The 19,607-nt window shown below is 33.2% G+C and overlaps 1 protein-coding gene across 1 annotated transcript in view; it reads left to right on the top strand.

The window, feature by feature from the left end:
• LOC117101859 (arf-GAP with coiled-coil, ANK repeat and PH domain-containing protein 2-like) overlaps positions 1–19,607 on the top strand; it is a 33,495-nt gene that overhangs the window by 4,042 nt on the left and 9,846 nt on the right. The window contains exons 3-17 of the mRNA XM_033241973.1: positions 4,351–4,409; positions 5,730–5,790; positions 6,155–6,208; positions 6,372–6,430; positions 8,981–9,164; positions 10,485–10,529; positions 11,934–12,029; positions 13,091–13,165; positions 13,540–13,634; positions 15,656–15,707; positions 16,283–16,383; positions 17,510–17,621; positions 18,127–18,197; positions 18,590–18,651; positions 19,170–19,303. Coding sequence (XP_033097864.1) covers positions 4,351–4,409; positions 5,730–5,790; positions 6,155–6,208; positions 6,372–6,430; positions 8,981–9,164; positions 10,485–10,529; positions 11,934–12,029; positions 13,091–13,165; positions 13,540–13,634; positions 15,656–15,707; positions 16,283–16,383; positions 17,510–17,621; positions 18,127–18,197; positions 18,590–18,651; positions 19,170–19,303 — 1,260 coding nt within the window. The remainder of the gene's footprint in view (positions 1–4,350; positions 4,410–5,729; positions 5,791–6,154; positions 6,209–6,371; positions 6,431–8,980; positions 9,165–10,484; positions 10,530–11,933; positions 12,030–13,090; positions 13,166–13,539; positions 13,635–15,655; positions 15,708–16,282; positions 16,384–17,509; positions 17,622–18,126; positions 18,198–18,589; positions 18,652–19,169; positions 19,304–19,607) is intronic.

Raw genomic sequence — 19,607 nt, forward strand, 5'->3', positions numbered from 1 at the left:
GGGGGTGTCAGGAAGGTTGCATGACCCCCTCCCCAAAATTTTCAAAGGTCCACTTTTTTTCCAAAGACATTTTTTTCTAGGGCCTTTTCACAATGACATAAATGGAAAAGCATTGATGAGGTACCAGCAATGACTCCAAAGACCTTGCCAATTGACATGTCGACAAGGACGCGAAGCACCGCCCACAAGTCACGAAAACCTTAGACAATGGCGGCTTGACTTACCGAGTTGGCAAACATTTTCTTTGCTATCAACCTTCTTTAAGAAAGAGAATTCAGGGTAGGCGGTATGCAAATGAATCATATATTCATAGTGTTAATCTATTTCATGGGAACAGGAGGGGAAATTGTTGAAAAAGCCTCTGTATTTCGCTCCCAAAAGAAGAGGGAAAAGTCGCATTCAGTCAATCTCGTCGGCAAAGTCACTGATGCTGATGCGCACTGCTCGTGTAAATCTGGGTATCTATAATAATTTTTAATTTGTAGTCTTTTTTGTATGTACAGTATTTTCTGTGTTTATTTGCATATTTTATCAATGACTGTGTTGAAGTGTGCACTTTCTTTAATTAATTTTTATATTTTTGTAATTTAAGCTGAACGTACAACTTTCGTGTGTGCCGCCGTTCCAAAGGCATAAGTTCTCAAAGTAAATAAAATAAATAATAGACATCTAGGCCTAGGCTCACGTACAGTATGTTTCGCGTTGACAACCAGCTGTCTAAGGAAATTAAAATGTCCGAGAAAAAGTTTTTGATCACATGACTAAATGTCGCTGATTAGTCGGTTTATCTGTCAATCAAATCTCGTTGAGATGTTAATTGCGTGACATAATCTTCCAGGAATTCTGAAACTGAGCCTGCCATCCGTTTCGAGCTAGTGGCACTGTAATCAATTTTCGTGTCTCCCACTGAAAAGGTCCAAAAGAGTATGATCACGACCCACCCAGATAAAATCCTGGAGACACCCCTGGTGTTCCCTTTTGACAGTGTTCAATAATATTAAATAACAGTAATTTAAGACTTTACAGTCTTGTCCAGTTTAGCATTGTCAATTATTTTCCATTGGTGTCCTACAGTATTATTCAACAACACAATTTCACACTCTAGAACCTGATTTTACTTTGTCCTCCAATTTTCAAGAATCCCTCCAATGACATTACACTTCAACACCACATTTACATGCTTGTCCAACTGTGTTATTTTTCTATCAAGAATACTTAGTACATTAGTACTTTTGTGTTACTGCTACTTTACTTTACCAACATTATTAGAGTTCAGTAAACAGTTACAAAATTAGCACTAGTTGTTAATTTGCTGAGTCAAAAAGTAATGCAGATGGAATATATTGATATGCTTGTCTTCCAGTCTGTTGGTCATGGGTTCTAATCTTGTGAAACACCATTAATTTTTCCTCACGTTGTCTATAAAAACATCTCCTTTCTATCAATCAATAAATCAATCAATCAATCAATCAATGGATTTATAATGCGCATATTGCAACTGTCTCTATATGCCAACAAAAAATGTTTAAAAGACCAATAAAGTAAAGCAAGCAAGTGAAGTGGGTGTGAGACTAAGTGCCATCAAGGTAGAGACAGTGTGCTGTTCTTTGAGGGCCAGCCGACCGACCCCCGGGGAAACATAATTGACATGAACACCTTACCAACCCATTCCCTGACAAAACCTGGAAATGACTCACTCAAGAAAAGATAAGTAAATAAAATGGCTGATATATTATGACTAAGTTGAGTCAAAGAAGTGTGATTTCAGTTGTTTTATAACCCTTTGACCCCCGAATTATTTAGATCTTTCGGCACCCTCACAGTGAGTTATTTGGACAAAATATGTTTGTTTTTTGTTTTTTTTTATTACAATCATCACCACCAACTCCTAGCACAACTATCATCACTACCACCACTGCTGGCACTAGCACTATCGTGCCCCCCTAGGGCTAGAAACTACACTGTTTATTTCACTTTCCAAATCACTTCCTGGATAATCGTCATCATCAATGTTTTCTTGGGAGTCATAAACTATCAATCGTAAAGCACCGTTGGCATTTATTGTCAAATTATTCAATATAAATTTGTTTTTTACGAGGCTGTCAGAACGACTTGGGAATGATGATGTCACAAAATTACGCCATATTACTCATACTGGTCAGGTGCAGTGGCAGCGCCAGTGGGGTGGCAGGAGGGGCTTAAGCCCCCCACCAGACAGGTCAAGCCCCCCACCCCCGCCGGACAGAGCTTGTCGAGCAGTCAGACCATAAAACAATAAAAATAGGCCCTCATCCAAGCCAACACATGTCTGTCACAGTCTGAGAGTGCCATTTTCGGCCATCTAGAGGAAACCCCTTCTCCCAGCTCGAGCCTACGAGCTCAAGTCCCCCCTGTCGGACAACTTAGCCCTACCCCAGAAAATATATCCTAGAGCCGCCACTGGTCAGATGGTTACCCCGAATAATATTACCTGACCCGCAAGGCCGGTATACCGGCCTTTAGGGTTATTGCAGCGTAAGTGCGCTGCCGTTTTTCCGGCCTTCCTGGTTCAAAGGGTTAAAGAGAGTAAGAGATGGTGATTCACGTATATGTACAGGTACAGTAGGTCATTCCATAATTTAGGAGCAGCATTAGAAAAGGCACTTCCACCAAACGTTTTCAGTCTGGCAGGAGGTACAAACAGATTTGACGAACTTGACGTTGACCTCAGGGACTGTGTGCATGTGCTTGATCAAAGTTTGATCAGATCGGTGATTTATTCTTTAGAGTTTTGTTTGTGTAACTCATAGAAAGGCAGCCAGTGGAGCTGTCAGATGGTAGGTGTGATACATTTTGTTGACTAATAAAATTTAACTTTCATGAATTTATTTACAACCAGAGAGTTATGAACACCAAAAATATTATGTCGGGGAACCGAATCTCAAATTATGTATTTGCAGAGCCTCCACGTGCATGCGTTGTGGCAACTCAAAATTGTCCATTTTCCAGCGGGGTATAAATGTTTACGACGCATGTTACAAGTGAACTTTTCACCGGGTAGGCAATAGTTAAACCTTACATTTTTGGGAATCCCCACCAAATATTGGTATGAAAATGACAACATTCAGTCAAAAAGGTTATTTTTAAATCGAACGTAAATATGATTTAGCTTTAGTTTTATGTAACATTTGATAGATTTGAAGAAAAGGATTTGCTAAACAGCAGACCAGGTCAATTAGGCTAGGCCGAGCTAATTAGGCCAAGCCGTCACGGTAAAAGTGGCCGTCCTAAATAATTGTTGGCTGTCGAAAAAATGGCCTTACAACTCGCTGGCTAAGCCTATGGTGTGAAATGTTCAAAGCATGGAGTAACCACATCTGCAAATGGTTATGTGGTAGACCATAAAGTATGCCATTGCTATAGTCAGGTCATGTCATAACGAGAGCATGTACAATTTTCTTTGTTGTGTTGTGAGTTAGGTATTTGCGGATGGCTTTAATATTGCGTATGTGGTAAGATACTAACTATCTTATGCGGTTGATTTGCTTTGACATACTGTAGATATTTTAGAGTAAAAAATGACACCAATGTTGAGAATATCATTGGATGACACAGTAGACATTCCTCCAATGCTAATGTGTTGTCTCTGAGTTACTTGTTTGAAATATATATGAAGCCTTGTAAAAGAATGTATAGCTCATCTATCCAATAATTGGAAAGTTATTGCCATTAATTAGATGTGACCAAATTTAAAAATGAAAAAGAGATAAATTTTTTCAACAGCTATTAGTAAGCTTGTATGTTTTTAATAACTATGTACACTTTTTGTCTCTTAACCATGTTAATAATTGTGCTTATAAGCATCATAGAGGCCTGCACAAGTACAGTATCAAGTAAACAATGATGGTGTATTAAAAGCAAATGTGGCAAAAACAAGCCAAACCAGTCACTCATCGCAAATCGTGTTTCAGAGAAAATGGCCAAAACATGCTGGAATGGCAAATTTTTAAAAATCTATTTTATTGCACTAAACTAACCTTTATATATCTACACATCATTCTATGCTGTTGTTTTCGAAATTTTCAATGTTAAAACAATATTTTTTAAGGATTTAAAGATAATTTCTGCATGAGAAATGCCTGAAATCATAAACTTTGACGGTTAATTTCTCATATATTGTTCTTTAAACAGCTGTGTGGTTAAACACTTGTAACTTCATAAAGTAATGTCCAATTTGAATGATATTTTTACCATTTTATAGCTGTTATTTTACTCTCTAACACTGTATTAATAACTGAAAATCGATTTTTGCGACGAGTGACTAGTTTGGCTTGTCCTTGCCACAAATACATTTTATTAACTTTATTTCAGCTTGTAAAATTATGCTCTGCCATGGTAGAAGCAGGCAAGGTCTTTAATGCAGCTACGGGGTAAGTTAAATTCATTTAAACTTCCTAAAATTATTTTTACTATAAAAATAATATTTTTATTAAATTAAAATAATTTTTATTGTTATTATTATTATTATTGTTATATTTTCACTTTCTTTGTACTTTGATTATTATTTAATGTTACTTCTAAATTATTGTTTTCATTGTAATTAATACTCTTGGTTACTTTTATTAAATTGTATAAATCCAATAGTTCCTCTGAGTAATAGTCCTACATTGCTGAACTTAAGTTTTCGTACTACCAGAATTTAATATTTATAAATTTAGAACTTGTACCATTTTCAAGTAGTTTACCACCAATGTACAATATTGTGTTGTTTCTGAAAAGTGCCAAAATGTGCCTGTTTCCTTAATTGGCTTTGCATGTATTGTTGCAGGTCTTATTATCATAAAGTTAGAGCAACTTTAAAATTAAAATCATTCCATTCACAATAGTTTAGAGGTTATTGAATCTTACTAATCAACTCACCATAGTCTTGGATTCCTTTAACATTGATACAAATTTATTAAGGCTATACAATATATTTTTCTTTTTAATATATAGCCATGGTAATTAATTTAAAGACCTATTATCTGAAATCTGTATTGTAAATTCAAACCCAATACATACTTAGTTATCTCACCCTGTTAGAGCATGTCTCATAGAGTATCAAAAGGCCATAGTCCTACAGCATCTATGATGCCCTTTACATACTATAGGCCAAGTTATTGCAAAGAGGCTCTTTGCTATTTATAAAATCACAAATGCCAAATGATTTCATTTTGTCTTTGCAATGTTCTTTGCCATCAATGAAGTATGCGCACTATAGGCCAAATGATGTCATAGCTTACCTACTGTACTGCCTCTGGGGTGAACCTTTGAACTCACGTAACATCCAGCGTTCATTATAGCAATCAAATTGTTTTTGTTTAAAGCACACAATTTTCAGGAATATATTTATTTACTAAGCATTCTGCTTCCAGTGGAGATGAAAATTTGGAAACTCATGTGAAGAGAAAGTGATTGGTTATAAACTCTTTATGTATTTTTATTTTAAATTAATGGTGACCCTTACATCTAATAAGCTGACTTTAAAAGAGGCCTTCAAAATACAAAGACATTATTCTACAAAAAAAATTTACTCCGACCTTAGCTTAAATTTTAATATATTGTTTTTTTTTAATTAAAAAACATGCAGCGTGATTAACTTAACAACATTAATAATTGATATAAATATATTGAATAATGATTCTTTGCTCTACTGAGCTCTATAAATACACTGATGGATTTATAATTATATTATATTATTTTATTTTCAGAGCATTTGTTTCTGGTATAAATGATGTTAAGAAACACTTCGATAATGATAAGTTAGTAGAGGTCAGTATCTATTCAAGGCCAATATGTGCAGTTAATGTTCTTAATGTTAATGTTATGTGCTTGTTAAGCTACTGTAGTCTAGCTGTTATTACATTCATTTAGTTTGATATACGTGTCTGCAGTACGGGAGTTGCCTGCAATAGCAAGTTTGTTTTTATATATTTTACAATAATTAGTGATTTTTAATATGAATGTATACATTATGTATACATATGTATTTAACATACATGTTAATGTCTGAAGTACTGTATACACTATTTTATGAATTTATGCTTTAATAGACTACAATATGCTGGTTAATTACAGATGATAAGTGGACTTTATATATGGTAATATTAATTGTGTTTGTGTTTCATTGTTTCAGGATTATTTTGATAAGTTCATTCGTTCTCTGAAGGATGTTCAATCTTATCATTCTGTAAGTTCATTCTCAAATTGTTTGTTAAGTCCAGAAAGTAAAAAGTGAGAGTAAGAAGGTGAAGATATAAGAAATATGTGGGGCAAGAAGTGAGCAATGCGTAATAGTGAGGCACTTTATAATTGCCATTTATTGTTTTAATGATGTTTTTTTTTTTTTATAGATTCTAATTGATCAAGCCAATAGAACAATTTGTAAATCTTACTCAGAATTCCTAAAAGGGTAGGTTTGAAACTTTGTAGTTTTTCATACACTTTAATGCTACAGCATACATGTGTAACACTCATTAGCCTTGTAAACAAACTCATACGGCACATAGTTTTTTTAATTTTCTTTTGATGCTACCAACTGGTGGAGAAATAGGCATATTAAACAGGATGTGCTGTTCAACAGAGAAGGAAAGATGGTTTATCCATGATTCTTCCCACAGGATGTGTTGGCTTTTGTGTAGTAGCACTCCCAGACAATTCATGGATAAATATGGAACCTCTCCCTCTTTTTATGCACAATACATTTCCTTGCAAGAAACATTGCTGTGTTATTGTTTCCTATTACTGTTTTTTTCTGGAATCTGACACAATCCTAAAATTATTATTGTAGATCAATACAGTATATATTTTATATTTATGATATATTATTTGTTAACATATAGCATCTATCATCATTCTGATGAAATTTAATTGATTAAATAATTTCCCCTTTAGTTGAAATGTTAAATTTGGTTGTTTTTAAAAAGACAATATCCACCAGTGATGTTTCCTAGCTTTGTGACTTTTATTTATGAATTATTTTAATAATTTTGTTGTTTACAGCATTTTTTACCATGTCAATTAGATATGTGTAAACTGATATGTCAATTGGATATGAAAATGTTACTTTACAAATTAATAAATAGTAACAGAAAGTTAAGTGATGAATGAACTTTTATGTTTATCAGTAAAAGTAATTTGAATGACAATACTGTAAACAGTTTTGGTTTGTAGAAACTGAAATTAAATATTTGAATACAATCATATAACTTGCATTGTCACTTTTAATAGTAATAATTTAGTAATTTAGTTTTCATGTATAGCACACACATATTTATATCAATAACAACTGCTCAAGGCACTTTTTCCCTGGTCGTTGGATACAGAATTAATCATACTCAACATGCAACCTCCTCCAATTCCCGGATATTACTCATAGTAATTCATCTACTTCACCAAAATAAAATGTCATTCCGAATCATTCAGCTGCTTGATTTTCCTGGGACAGAGACAAACATTGCAGACTTACGCATTTTTGTTCTATCTCTCACGCCTAAGGGCCAAAAACCTTGCGCATAAATGTAATATTGCCTATATTAAAAATATGTGTATTGTGGCCTTATTAGCTATCTTATTCATTTCACTTTATTCATCAATATCAATATAAAAAGTGTGGCATGAAGGCCAAACTGAAAGCAATATACACATAAATTAATTAAAAATTAAAATATAATTCAAATTTATTCAACAATGACATGGAAACAATTTTAACGAGAGGAAAGGAAAAACCATAATAAAGGCCATTGTTAGGATCACAATTAGAAGGCAGGCCTTGTCTCATAGTGAACCTAGATAATAATAATAATAATTTTGTTTTGTTGGTGCTCAATTTAATAAATGATTATAGCTATGTTTAATTATTTTATTGTGTATTGTAATTACACAATTATTACTTCTATTCTTAATTTAAACTAATTGTAAAACTAAAACCATGTTAAATTTATTGTCATTATAATTACACGTCCAGCAAGTAAACTCGTCTCACAAGGATGGAAAAATGTGACTATCAAATTTTATTTGATGTGACATGCCTTGGTTGTGATGACATCACATTCTGACCATAATTAGGCCCATCATGACTATATATGGGCACATCATGACTATATATGGGCATACAACAGTTTTTTGTCATATAATATTTGATGGTGTGGACAGGACTGAATGCTGTGTCAACACTCTCCAGTGTTATCAAAGAATATAAATAGAACAAGAGAGCCAACTACGCTCATTGAAAACGTAAAAAACTATACGTCATACGCAGCTAGTGTAGGACGCCAACTAACGCTTGTATGCACCTTTTATTACCCAGTACTCCACCTCGCATGGTCGGTTTGTCTGTTTATCTGTTCTCCACAAGATACAATACTTTTGTTTTCTACTTACTGAGTTCATAGCGGGCATACTTCTATCGCGCTGCACTGGGTAATAAAAAGTGCATACAACCGTCAGTGGGCGTCCTACATAGGTTGTTAGTCTTAGGGAGTAGAATTACATCTATTTGACAATGAAGTACACTATTTGTTTGGAGTGAGAATAAAACATAAAACAAACTTAATAATTAGTAACTATCAATGAACTAAATATATATATATATCACTCTAAATTTATTTTAGTCACAATACAATTCTAACTCTAATAATAATATCAATAATAACAATAAATTAAAGCACATACTGTACCGGTAATACAATTCTAATTATAACTAATAATATTAATTACAAAAACATTTATATTATACCTCCATGTTTATATCATCATACAGTATGTTGATATAAAATAAAAATATTCATGTCACTGGTGATAATGATAGTAAAGAAATGATGAATGACCTGATCGATGAATGTAATTAGCTATATTTAATGTCGGACATAAAAATACAGAATATATAACAAAGTATTGATGTAATAGTCATTGTCAACGTTAAAATGCATTAATCATCTTCACTCTTGTTGCAATATTTCAGTGATTTAAAGAAAGTGAAGGACACTAAGAGAGCTTTTTACAAGATAAGTGAGGATTTTGATACGTCATTGAATAAGCATGCTCAGGTGTCGCGCTCTAAAGCAATGGAAGCGGAAGAAGCGGGGAACCTCCTCATAGCAACAAGATCGGCGTTTGGTCACACAGCTTTAGACTACGTCAAGGAGGTACAATATCAACAGATACCTTATTTATTTAACATTACATATTTTAATATTTCTTTCACAACTAGCAGGTAGGACCTACACTCACCAATTACAAAATTGAATGATGCTCTGTAAACCAAGTCTCATTATGAGGCATTCCTTTTACAGTTTGCCATCCAATTTGAGACAACCTTTGGGACCTGAAAGTTTGGGGTAGTCTCATTGGTTGGTCTCCAGTTAGAGGGCCAGCTTTCTTTAAAAGTTTAAAGATTGTTATTTGAGTCTGGAAAAATGGTCTCGAATTAAAGGATTCTCGGAATTAGAGGGGGCTCGAATTGGAGGGTGCACTGTATATTTAGAAGGCAAGCATCTTAGCTACTACCAGTACAGCACCTTACTGCTACTGTATTAGTAAGTTAGATCTGGCTCTACAAACACATGCCACAGGCTTTGCCTCCTTGGTTTCTCTGCACTTTATGTTTATAACTATGTTTATAAGTGAATAAATACTTGATACTTGAATTGATTATACAAAACAGAACCAAAATAGATTTACATTGGCATATAGCAATGTTATGTGCGCCTAACATCGGAGGTCCCAGGTGCAATTGTTACTGTTCTTCGGTTTAGGACAAAAAATGCAATATAAGTTTATGAAAATAGGTGAATTAATTTAATGAAAATATATGTAGTTAGGCAACTTTTAAAGTGTGACTGACTGAACAAACAAATAAGTAAATGAAAATAGTTATTGAAAGAAGAATGTAATAGATAATATTAACTGTATGTACAGGTATAACATGCATGTATGCTTTACTGAGAATTAATACCAATTGAGTGAGTAAGTGAAAAAATGAGTGAGTTGAGTGAGTGAAAAAGTGAGTAAATGAAGTGGATGAATACATCTTTGTGATGTATGACTTATGCGTTTGCTGGTATTTAGATTAACGGGTGTTGCTGTGAGCTATGATATCAATCTTGTTTTTTTCTTTTTGAATGCATTATCTTGTAATAAATAGTTGAAACATGATATCCATCCTTCATTTGCCTAGTGGACATCATTCAGTCTTAAGCTTTATTCAATTTCAACCAAATCCATTTATTTTTTAAATCAAGTTAAGAGATAAAGAAGAAAAGCTCCATCAATAGCATAAATTTAATTTCAGTATCTATAATATGTGAAATTTTTACAAACTGTACTACAGTAATAATATACAGTATTCTTGTTTTATCCTATGTATTGTAAACATATCTGTGTTTGCACCGGCCTAATTATACTAGTGGTGGAAACTGTGTTGTTTTGTACATAAACAAACAAACGTTTTCCTTTTTTTCCAACAGTTGAACATGATTCAGTCAGCCAAGAGGCATGAAATCCTCAATAATGTATGTATATGAACTTTGACCTGTTTATATTTTGTTTTGACAGTTGATAAGGTAGTTGAAATAGAAAGATAATAATTATTTGCTGGTTTAGTTGGAATCATTGAGTAAATATCAGAATTCATTTGTGTAGCATATTACACTTCCCTTTGGCATGTGTTTACATGATAACATTTTGGATTGACCAAATTTGTCCAATTGTGTACCTTTATGCACTATAAATCATTGCCTAGTCTAAACTGAATGCAATTAGTGTGAGAAGAAAACTGTAAGAAATTTGGGACACATTAATGTTGAAGACTTGACAGGCATACCGAGTGAATTCCTTCAACATTCTCTGGCTATAATATTATGCTGTAGCATCATTTGAGCTGTATCAATACCAACAGTCTTTCAAAGATAACTTATTAAAAACTACAATCTTCTAATAATATTACAGAATGATATAATTATATATGTGTTATGAAATATAATAATATTTTTTTAATTGCTTTAAATTTGTTTCCATTTTTTTTTCTAGAAGCTCAAAATCAGTCTTTTTATTTTGATTTAAATCACAATTCATTTTTTGTGTAATTTCTTTTTTTTGGCATAATTATGACCATTATTGGATAAATGTAAAATTGAATAAAGGTATGGTCTGAAATGACAAAAATAAGTGATAAATTGAATTTGGATTTTTTTTTTTTCTAATAATATCTTTAATTTAGATTCCTGCTTGTATGTTATCCTCACTATATTCAGGACACATTTAGTACTTGGTAATTAATTCATAACTAGTAGTCAATCATTATGTAAAACCTATAACATATGGTAATATGATATTCTGCAGTAATTAATTTCATGTCAAAATCTCAATTTATGGCAAAGTTATTATTGTTGAAAGGTTATTAATAAAACGTATCTAATAGCTAATGTTCATGAAACAGTGATTGGTCATTAAATTCATTTACACACAATATTGACATTCATGTGTGGTCTGTTAGTCATAGACTACCAGTAATAGTTAATGAAGGTGAGTTTACAAAAAAATTGTAATGATAACAAGTGATTGGTTAATTAATAAGCCCTCATTAAAATACATTTGCCAAAAAATGAAAATAAATATTTGATGTGTTTAATGTACTCAATTCTCAACATATATATCTTGGTATCTTTTTATTCAAATAGTTTGTACATAAAATAGCATATTTAAATCACTTGTGAAAAATAATATTATAATAATAATATAGTATCTCATTTAAATAGCACCAATTCCAAGCTAGATCAGATAAAAAGTTTAAAGAAATGATGTCATTATCAATTAACAAATAGTATTTTTTACATTTTATTTTTGCTAAACAGATGATGTCTTTTATGCATGATGCCCAATTTATGTATGTTTTACATTTCATTTTTGCTAAACAGATGATGTCTTTTATGCATGCCCAGTTTACTTATTTTCACCAAGGTTATGATTTGTTAAGAGACCGACAACCACAACTCAAGCAACTTGCTGTCAAGGTAAGTAAAGCCAAGACAATGACAACCACAACTTAAGCAACTTGCTGTCAAGTTAAGTAAAGCCAAGACAATGACAACCACAACTTAAGCAACTTGCTGTCAAGGTAAGTGAAGCCAAGACAATGACAACCACAGCTCAAGCGACTTGCTGTCAAGTTAAGTAAGGCCAAGACAATGACAACCACGACTCAAGCAACTTGCTGTCAAGGTAAGTAAAGCTAAGACAATGATAACCACAACTTAAGCAACTTGCTGTCAAGGTAAGTGAAGCCAAGACAATGACAACCACAACTCAAGCAACTAACTTGCTGTCAAGGTAAGTAAAGCCAAGACAATGATAACCACAACTTTAGCAACTTGCTGTCAAGGTAAGTGAAGCCAAGACAATGACAACCACAACTCAAGCAACTAACTTGCTGTCAAGGTAAGTAAAGCCAAGACAATAATAACCACAACTCAAGCAACTTGTTGTCAAGGTGGGTGGAGCCAAGACATTGTGCTGCTAATTACTTGCCTTCCAAATCCATGGTTTTAGGAAAATCCTGCAAGGTTTAAAATTCAGTTTATTGTCACTTATTTATCAATTTAACATTATACTTTTAAAATCACTCTATTTGAAGCGTCACATGGCCAATACTATTTCAGGGTCACTGATTGTGCGTTTCTAGTGCTTTCATTGAGTTTTTACAATTGTTCTATGTCACAGTATCGTAATGAACAGCATTTTAAAGTTGTTATTTATATGCAAACTTTTGTGTGAACTGCACAGTTTTTATTGCATTATTCATAATCCCTCATTGTTAATTTTTCATTGGTTTTCAAGACTGTGTTTATTGCTTGTATTCAGTTTTATTGTTTCCTGTTGAAACATTGCGGATCAATAAAAACCTGAATTTTATGAACAAAATGATATTTATTTTATAATTATTCTAGCCATAGAGGCTATAAATATACATAAAGTATATTACATCTGCATATTACAACTATTGTTTAGGAACTTTCCATATGATTGATGAAACTGTCTGTTGTATTATAATGGGGACGTATTTGTTATCTTTTAGTTGGATGCAATTTCAAAGATGAACATTGAAGGTCAGAAGGAAATGGAGAGAAGACATGCGATGGTTGAAAAACTGGTAATACTAAGTTAACAGAAACCTTACCATTGTGAATAAGACTGGCCTTGCACTAGCTAGGCCTTGAAGCTCTTTATAGCCCTTGGCATACATGCTATATTTGACCGACATAATATTTAAAGTCAAAAAGTCAAAGTAAAACTTCATTATTCAAGTCAATATCAGGATATGATATACTGTACATACATGTACCCTGTACATATAACATATGAAGTAAACAAAATTGGGTTTAGTTTAAAAGTTGTAAACAATTTAAAATTAATAATAAGAAATAATACATTGACAATCTACTTTTTGAAAGAGAAATATGGGTTTTATTGATTGATTGATTGATTCATTGATTTTTTGATTGTAATATTTGATTGATTCATCAGGATGAGATATGGAACAATCCATGTGGACGTGATTTAATTGATATGGAAGGATACTTGTACAAACGAGCCAACAATGCATTCAAATCTTGGCACAGGTCAGTTTCATTAAATATATTTACTTTTTTAATTACTTTTTTCAATCTTTTACAAGGTAACGAAAGTAAGTGCAAAAAAAAAATTGACATCCCAGTAATTTTAAATGACTACTGTACAGGTTTTTGTGCTGCTCAGTGTGTTTCATTTCAATTACTAACTCAATGATAATAACAATATGTGAGATACAGTATGCAAAAAAGGGTAAAACATTGCTTGGGTTTGTTTTATGTTATGCTATCTTAACTATATTTTGGGGGGTTTTAGTGTAAGTTGTTTTTTAGCTTCCTTTTTGTTGTTCTTTGATTGTGCACCCACAGACAATATCAAATATAAACAAAGTGATGGGTGCCACCATTCTGAAAGTGAACCCACTAAATCGTATTGTATCATTTCCTTATGACTTGATCGTAAATTAAAAAAATTTATCTGGTTTCTATAATGTAGTGTTGTTAAACTTTCATTTACGATTGGACCAAAATAACATCGGCCTTTACCTGGACGTAAATCGGTGATCTTTTTCAACTGACTGTGTTGTTACTTTAGTCTGGTCATACCGTCATCAGTCCAATGATGTAATGCGCTGATGTTGGTCGGGGCTCCGTCTGCTCCTGTTGTGTTTAATAGTTTGTTGTAAATTATTGAGAGTTCATGACCTCATTTCTGATTTGATCGTTATAGCTAGTGAACTAGTGTAATGTGATGGTGTGGCAGGTAATAATGTAAAGTGCATAGAGGCAGTGAGTGTGTGGAGCAGTGTGTAAGGTGTGGGAGTTCGAGACCGACGCTTGTCGCATTGCTTGTGTCCTTTGGCAAAACACTTTACTTACGTTTGCCTCTCTTCACCCAGGAGAGTATAATTGGTAGGGGGGGTCATGCTGTTAACCTGCTCATCGGTAACCCGCTACGACTGTTCCAGTCAATTAATAACGGCAACTAGAATCGGCATGCGCGATTATTCGCTAAAAAAGGAAGCTACAAAACTTGTAATCATATATAAATTTTAAAATATGCTTATGGAACAATATACCCTTTAACCTTAAGTTATCATACATCTAAAAATCTTTTAAAAGAAAATATAAACAATTGTTGATTGATATGTATGCATCTGAGTTTTCGTTTATCCTCTATAAGCAGTGGATAACTACATAAGAATGCCATCCTTTTTCATTTGTATTCTTTGTCTTCCTAATCATTATTCAAATATTTTACATAGTACACCCAGAAGTATTTCATTAACATTATTATTGTTTATTGTTATTTGTTTGTTATTTCATTTGTTATTTTCATCTTAGCCATTCACTAATTAATGTCTTTCTTGGAGGATCAGACTTAAAGCCTTTCTGGTTTATTGTTTACTCCACACACAATGAAAATTCACTGTGTCTAGGCAATCATAAATTTCTATCCTTATCATAAAGCACTATTTTGTCCATATTATTGTTATTTTGAATTTATTGAATAGAATGTTTTTTTATTTATGAACCAATATTTTTGAATTATTATAATGTTCTTATATTATGTTCATTGTGTGAAACAATAAACTGAAACTGAAAACTGAAATATATCATTTCCCTTATAGTACAGTATAGTTATAATTTCCAGAAATTAGTTTAGAAACTATATATTTCTTCACAGTACATCATTGATCCCTCCAACATAGCTTGCATACAAATCAATACAGTGATCCAGGAAGATTATCCGGCCATATCATCTAACTTCCTTACAATAAAAACATCAGTAATCATTCCAATAATTCTTACTAATAATGTGAAATAGCGTACTACATACACAAGGATTTACATAAGAGACTTAAAGCCTTTCTACATGTATGTGAAGTTGATTATCTGTCTATGTACAGTGTAATATGGAGCACAGTACTTGATGGTCAGTGATGAAGCTGATGTAGGTTTGCTGGTGACAGCTAGTGTATTCACTTAATGTTTCAATCAGTTAAGTGCCACATTACTTGTTTTGCTTGTATTTACAAGTGTATAATAATTTATATGTCCTTAATTCACAGGCGTTGGTTTACTCTAAGAAACAACCAGCTTGTCTATCAGAAGAGATCCAAGGTATTGAATAAAAGACTGCAAATAATTATCTAATTACTGTATTTATTCAAATAAACGCCTCTCGAGAATATACGCCCCAGGGCTTTTACTTTTCCTGCGTATAAATGTGCCCCCTTTCAAATAACTGTAAACAAATCTATGGAAGTAACATCATTCTCAACACCTTCTGTTAATGTTCTACTCCATTACAACGATTATAATTAGAATTGCAGTCTTTCTAACCAGATTGGGATCAGTAAGTCTTTATGATTGACACCCCAGGGTGTTTATTTAAATAAATATGGTAATTATATAATAATTTTAAAAAAACCCATCCCTAAGCCTCATAATTTATATGTGCAGATTCAGTACATAATAAGAAATATATATGGTACCTGCATGTTGGTGTGAACAAATATTAATTCTTCCACACCTGAGAAAGTTACTGTGCTCTACAAGTTTTGTGAATGTCAGGTAAATATGGCCTTTCAAAGCTGTTGATAGATTGGTTGTTTATGTGATGGATGGATTGATTGATTAGGTGATGGATTGATATATTGATTGATTATTTGATTGATTGATTGCTATTTCTGCAGGATGATTGTACAATAGCTGTTGAAGATTTACGATTGTGTACCGTAAAGTTTGCTGACGACTGTGAAAGACGTTTTTGCTTTGATGTCGTTTTGCCTGGCAAGTGAGTCTTCATAACATTTACTATTCCTTTTGGTTCCTATGCTTTCAAGCAAAGGAACCTTTAGGATACCTTTCGTGTGTATGTATGTATGTATGTATGTATGTATGTATGTATGTATGTGACATGTAATGGTACGCTGTTTTTTGTGGACAGGCAAAAGTGACTTTCCAGATATCTGTTTGTTATGACCGTCCATACCCAAGCAAAACTGGATATGATGTCGTGTCCTATTTAATAATTTTCTATTTTGACAAATATTAAAGACATAACAAATAAAATACAATACCTCCTACTCTTGAACTGTATGATAAGAGGAAAACATTTGTGGAATGTTGTTTACCTTCATTGTCCAACTAACTGTCTTAAATATGATGGATTGGTTGACAGGATAATCCTTGTGCAGCTTCTATCGGAAGCTAGACTGTGTGTACGGTATAGTGAAACCATTGTTATCTTCGACCCATAGTTAATGTAGGGGGGGCCCCCACCGTACAGGTCAAGCCCTTTCCCCCCCCCCCCATCAAACAGAGCTCGTAGGGCAGTTGGACTAAACAAAATTTAAGAATAGGCCCATGCCAAGCCAACACATGTCTGTCACAGTCTCAGTGTCATTTCTGGCCATCCAGAGGTTCCTATTCTTAAAAAAATCTCATTTGGAAGTGGGGGGGGGGACACCTTCACAAAATCTTCCATGATAATAATAATAATAATTTTGGTTTAAATAGCGCATTATCTTAAAGTCTTGATGCGCTTAACAATAAAAATGAAACTGCTGGATTAACACTTGAGGTCTCCCTGGTTTCGTTTGTTGCCATGTTTACATCATCGCAAATACGGTAGTGCTATATTTCATGAATGCCCGCATAGGAACCTTGGCCCTCACAGAGGTCTTGTTCTTTAAACTTATAATTTTTTTTATTGGGTTTTATACATGTTTTAACGTAACTTTCCATTGTGAATTGTTTTTAATTCATTAAGAAGACACTTAAATGCTATGCAGAATCCTGATTTGTGAAATCTTTCTCTTTAGTTTTACTGGTATACCATTATTAGTTTATGTTTCTAATCAGTTGCATTTTTGTTGTGTATATATTGAACCTGAATATATTTAGTTTGTTTTTGTCAGAACCATTGCTTTGCAGGCAGACAGTGAGAGTATCAGGAAGAAGTGGTCAACAGCATTTGCAGAAGGAATTAACTCAGCTTTCAACATCAGTCCTTCCAATGATGTAAAAAATGTAAGCACTTTGCTATATCAACCTGCAATGAATAGGGATGTTGGGAATCGTTTGTGTTGTGTCAACATGAGAGTTGTGACAACATGGAATATGTATGTATGTAGAGTATGTGTCAAGCGTTTAAGGTAGAGAATACATAAGTGAATCTATTGATGCATTGCATGTGGTGGGGCTACATAATGTGAACTCACAGGTGTACATCAAGTATACAGAAGGGTGGGGTGGGGGGATACAAGTGTGAACCTGTGTATGTATGTGTTGCTTTTTTGGGAGGTGGTGCTACATGTGTGTGGATATATGCATCAGGCATTTAGAGGTTGAAATACTTGCATGAATCTATGAATGTGTGTACAGTGTACAATATGTGTCAGATTTGCTAGCGTAAGTTCACATGGGTCAACCTGTAGTGATTGGATACATAAGGTAATAATATCACCTTTCACACCTTACCTATTATTATTGTTATTATTATTATTATTATTATTATTATTATTATTATTCACAGACTTATATTAGCAATACTGCCAACTCCACAGAAGATGATTCCATTTTACCAAGCACTTCAAGAAATGTAAGGTATGTCACTTAAGATTATCATTTATAAATAACCAAGTTTTCAAGGAGAAATACAATTTAATTTCCATGTGAGTATTGATTTAGTCGCAGCCTGAATTGCATTTGATATCAAAACAATGGACTTAGTAAATCTTGATAGTCGGCTGAAGATTATATACTAATATGCCACATTCGAAAACTTGAAAAGGGCTTAATTTTGATACCCCTTGGATCCTTATTGATAATAGTGCTTCTGTGCTCTGTATCCAGGCAGTGCACATTGGATTTTGCATAATGTTACCAGGTACCCATGTATGCAATGCAATATGGAACTTCATTACAAGAATAATTAGCGCTACTAATAACCCATAGCATTGTTTATGTTTTTTTATGTTTTTTTTTTTTTTTTATAGTTTTAGGAGTACGATTCAGGGAATACCTGGCAATGAAATATGCTGTGATTGTAGAAACAAAGGTAAACAACACTTTGACCAACAAAAATTACAAGATAAACTCTTAACCACAATTTAAACAAACACTTTAGCTAATAAATACACACGTATTAATAAACACAAACCTAGCATAAAAATGGAAGACAAATATTCCCCATAATAATTGATGTAAAATATGAATCTTAAGCACTCATAGTGGGTGAGGTGCATAAGTGATAACATAACGAAGACCATTACCATGATAACAACTACAACAGAACATAGATACTTAACACAAAAGCAGCTTCCTAGTAAAGGCTATTGTTTTTGGCAGTGTTTTTCATAGTGTTTTTAGTAGTGTTTTGTTTGTGGATACTTCATTTATATTACAATGATAATTTGAGTTGGGCAAATCTGATTGGTTCCAAATTTGGAAATCCATGATGAAAATATGTACCCAGAGTGATTTTGACACCTGTGGTAATAACATACTGATTGCTCATTTTAATATTTATTAACATAGAAAGTCCTATTCTCAGTACATAATGGTTGTTTTTTGTAGATCCTACCTGGGCTAGTATAAACCTTGGTGTGACCTTGTGCATAGAATGTTCTGGAGTCCATCGAAGTCTTGGTGTTCATATTTCTAAAGTGCGTTCACTTACTCTGGACGCTTGGGAACCAGAAACTCTAAAGGTAATGAAACCGCATGTGTGCTGCCTCGATCAACATGCTTATCTTATTGTCAGTGCAAGAGGTTCTTCACAAAATATTGTGGTATTACATTTGTATCATGTAGGCCTATCTAAGAATTACTACAACTGCAACCTGGTTGTTTTGTAGCAATTGACACTATGTTGATTTGTATTGCTTCTTGTCAAATGTGAAATTACCTTTTTATTATATACTTTTTGTTTAAATTTTTTCATCCAATACAATAGTAAGTACACTTGCCAAAATTACCGGATGGAACGAAGCGTTGATGTGATAATATCGCCCG

Source organism: Anneissia japonica, unplaced genomic scaffold (genome assembly GCF_011630105.1).
Source record: "Anneissia japonica isolate Jap-2015-1 unplaced genomic scaffold, ASM1163010v1 scaffold4988_len2956909_cov206, whole genome shotgun sequence".
In the NCBI taxonomy this organism is placed as follows: Eukaryota; Metazoa; Echinodermata; class Crinoidea; order Comatulida; family Comatulidae; genus Anneissia; species Anneissia japonica.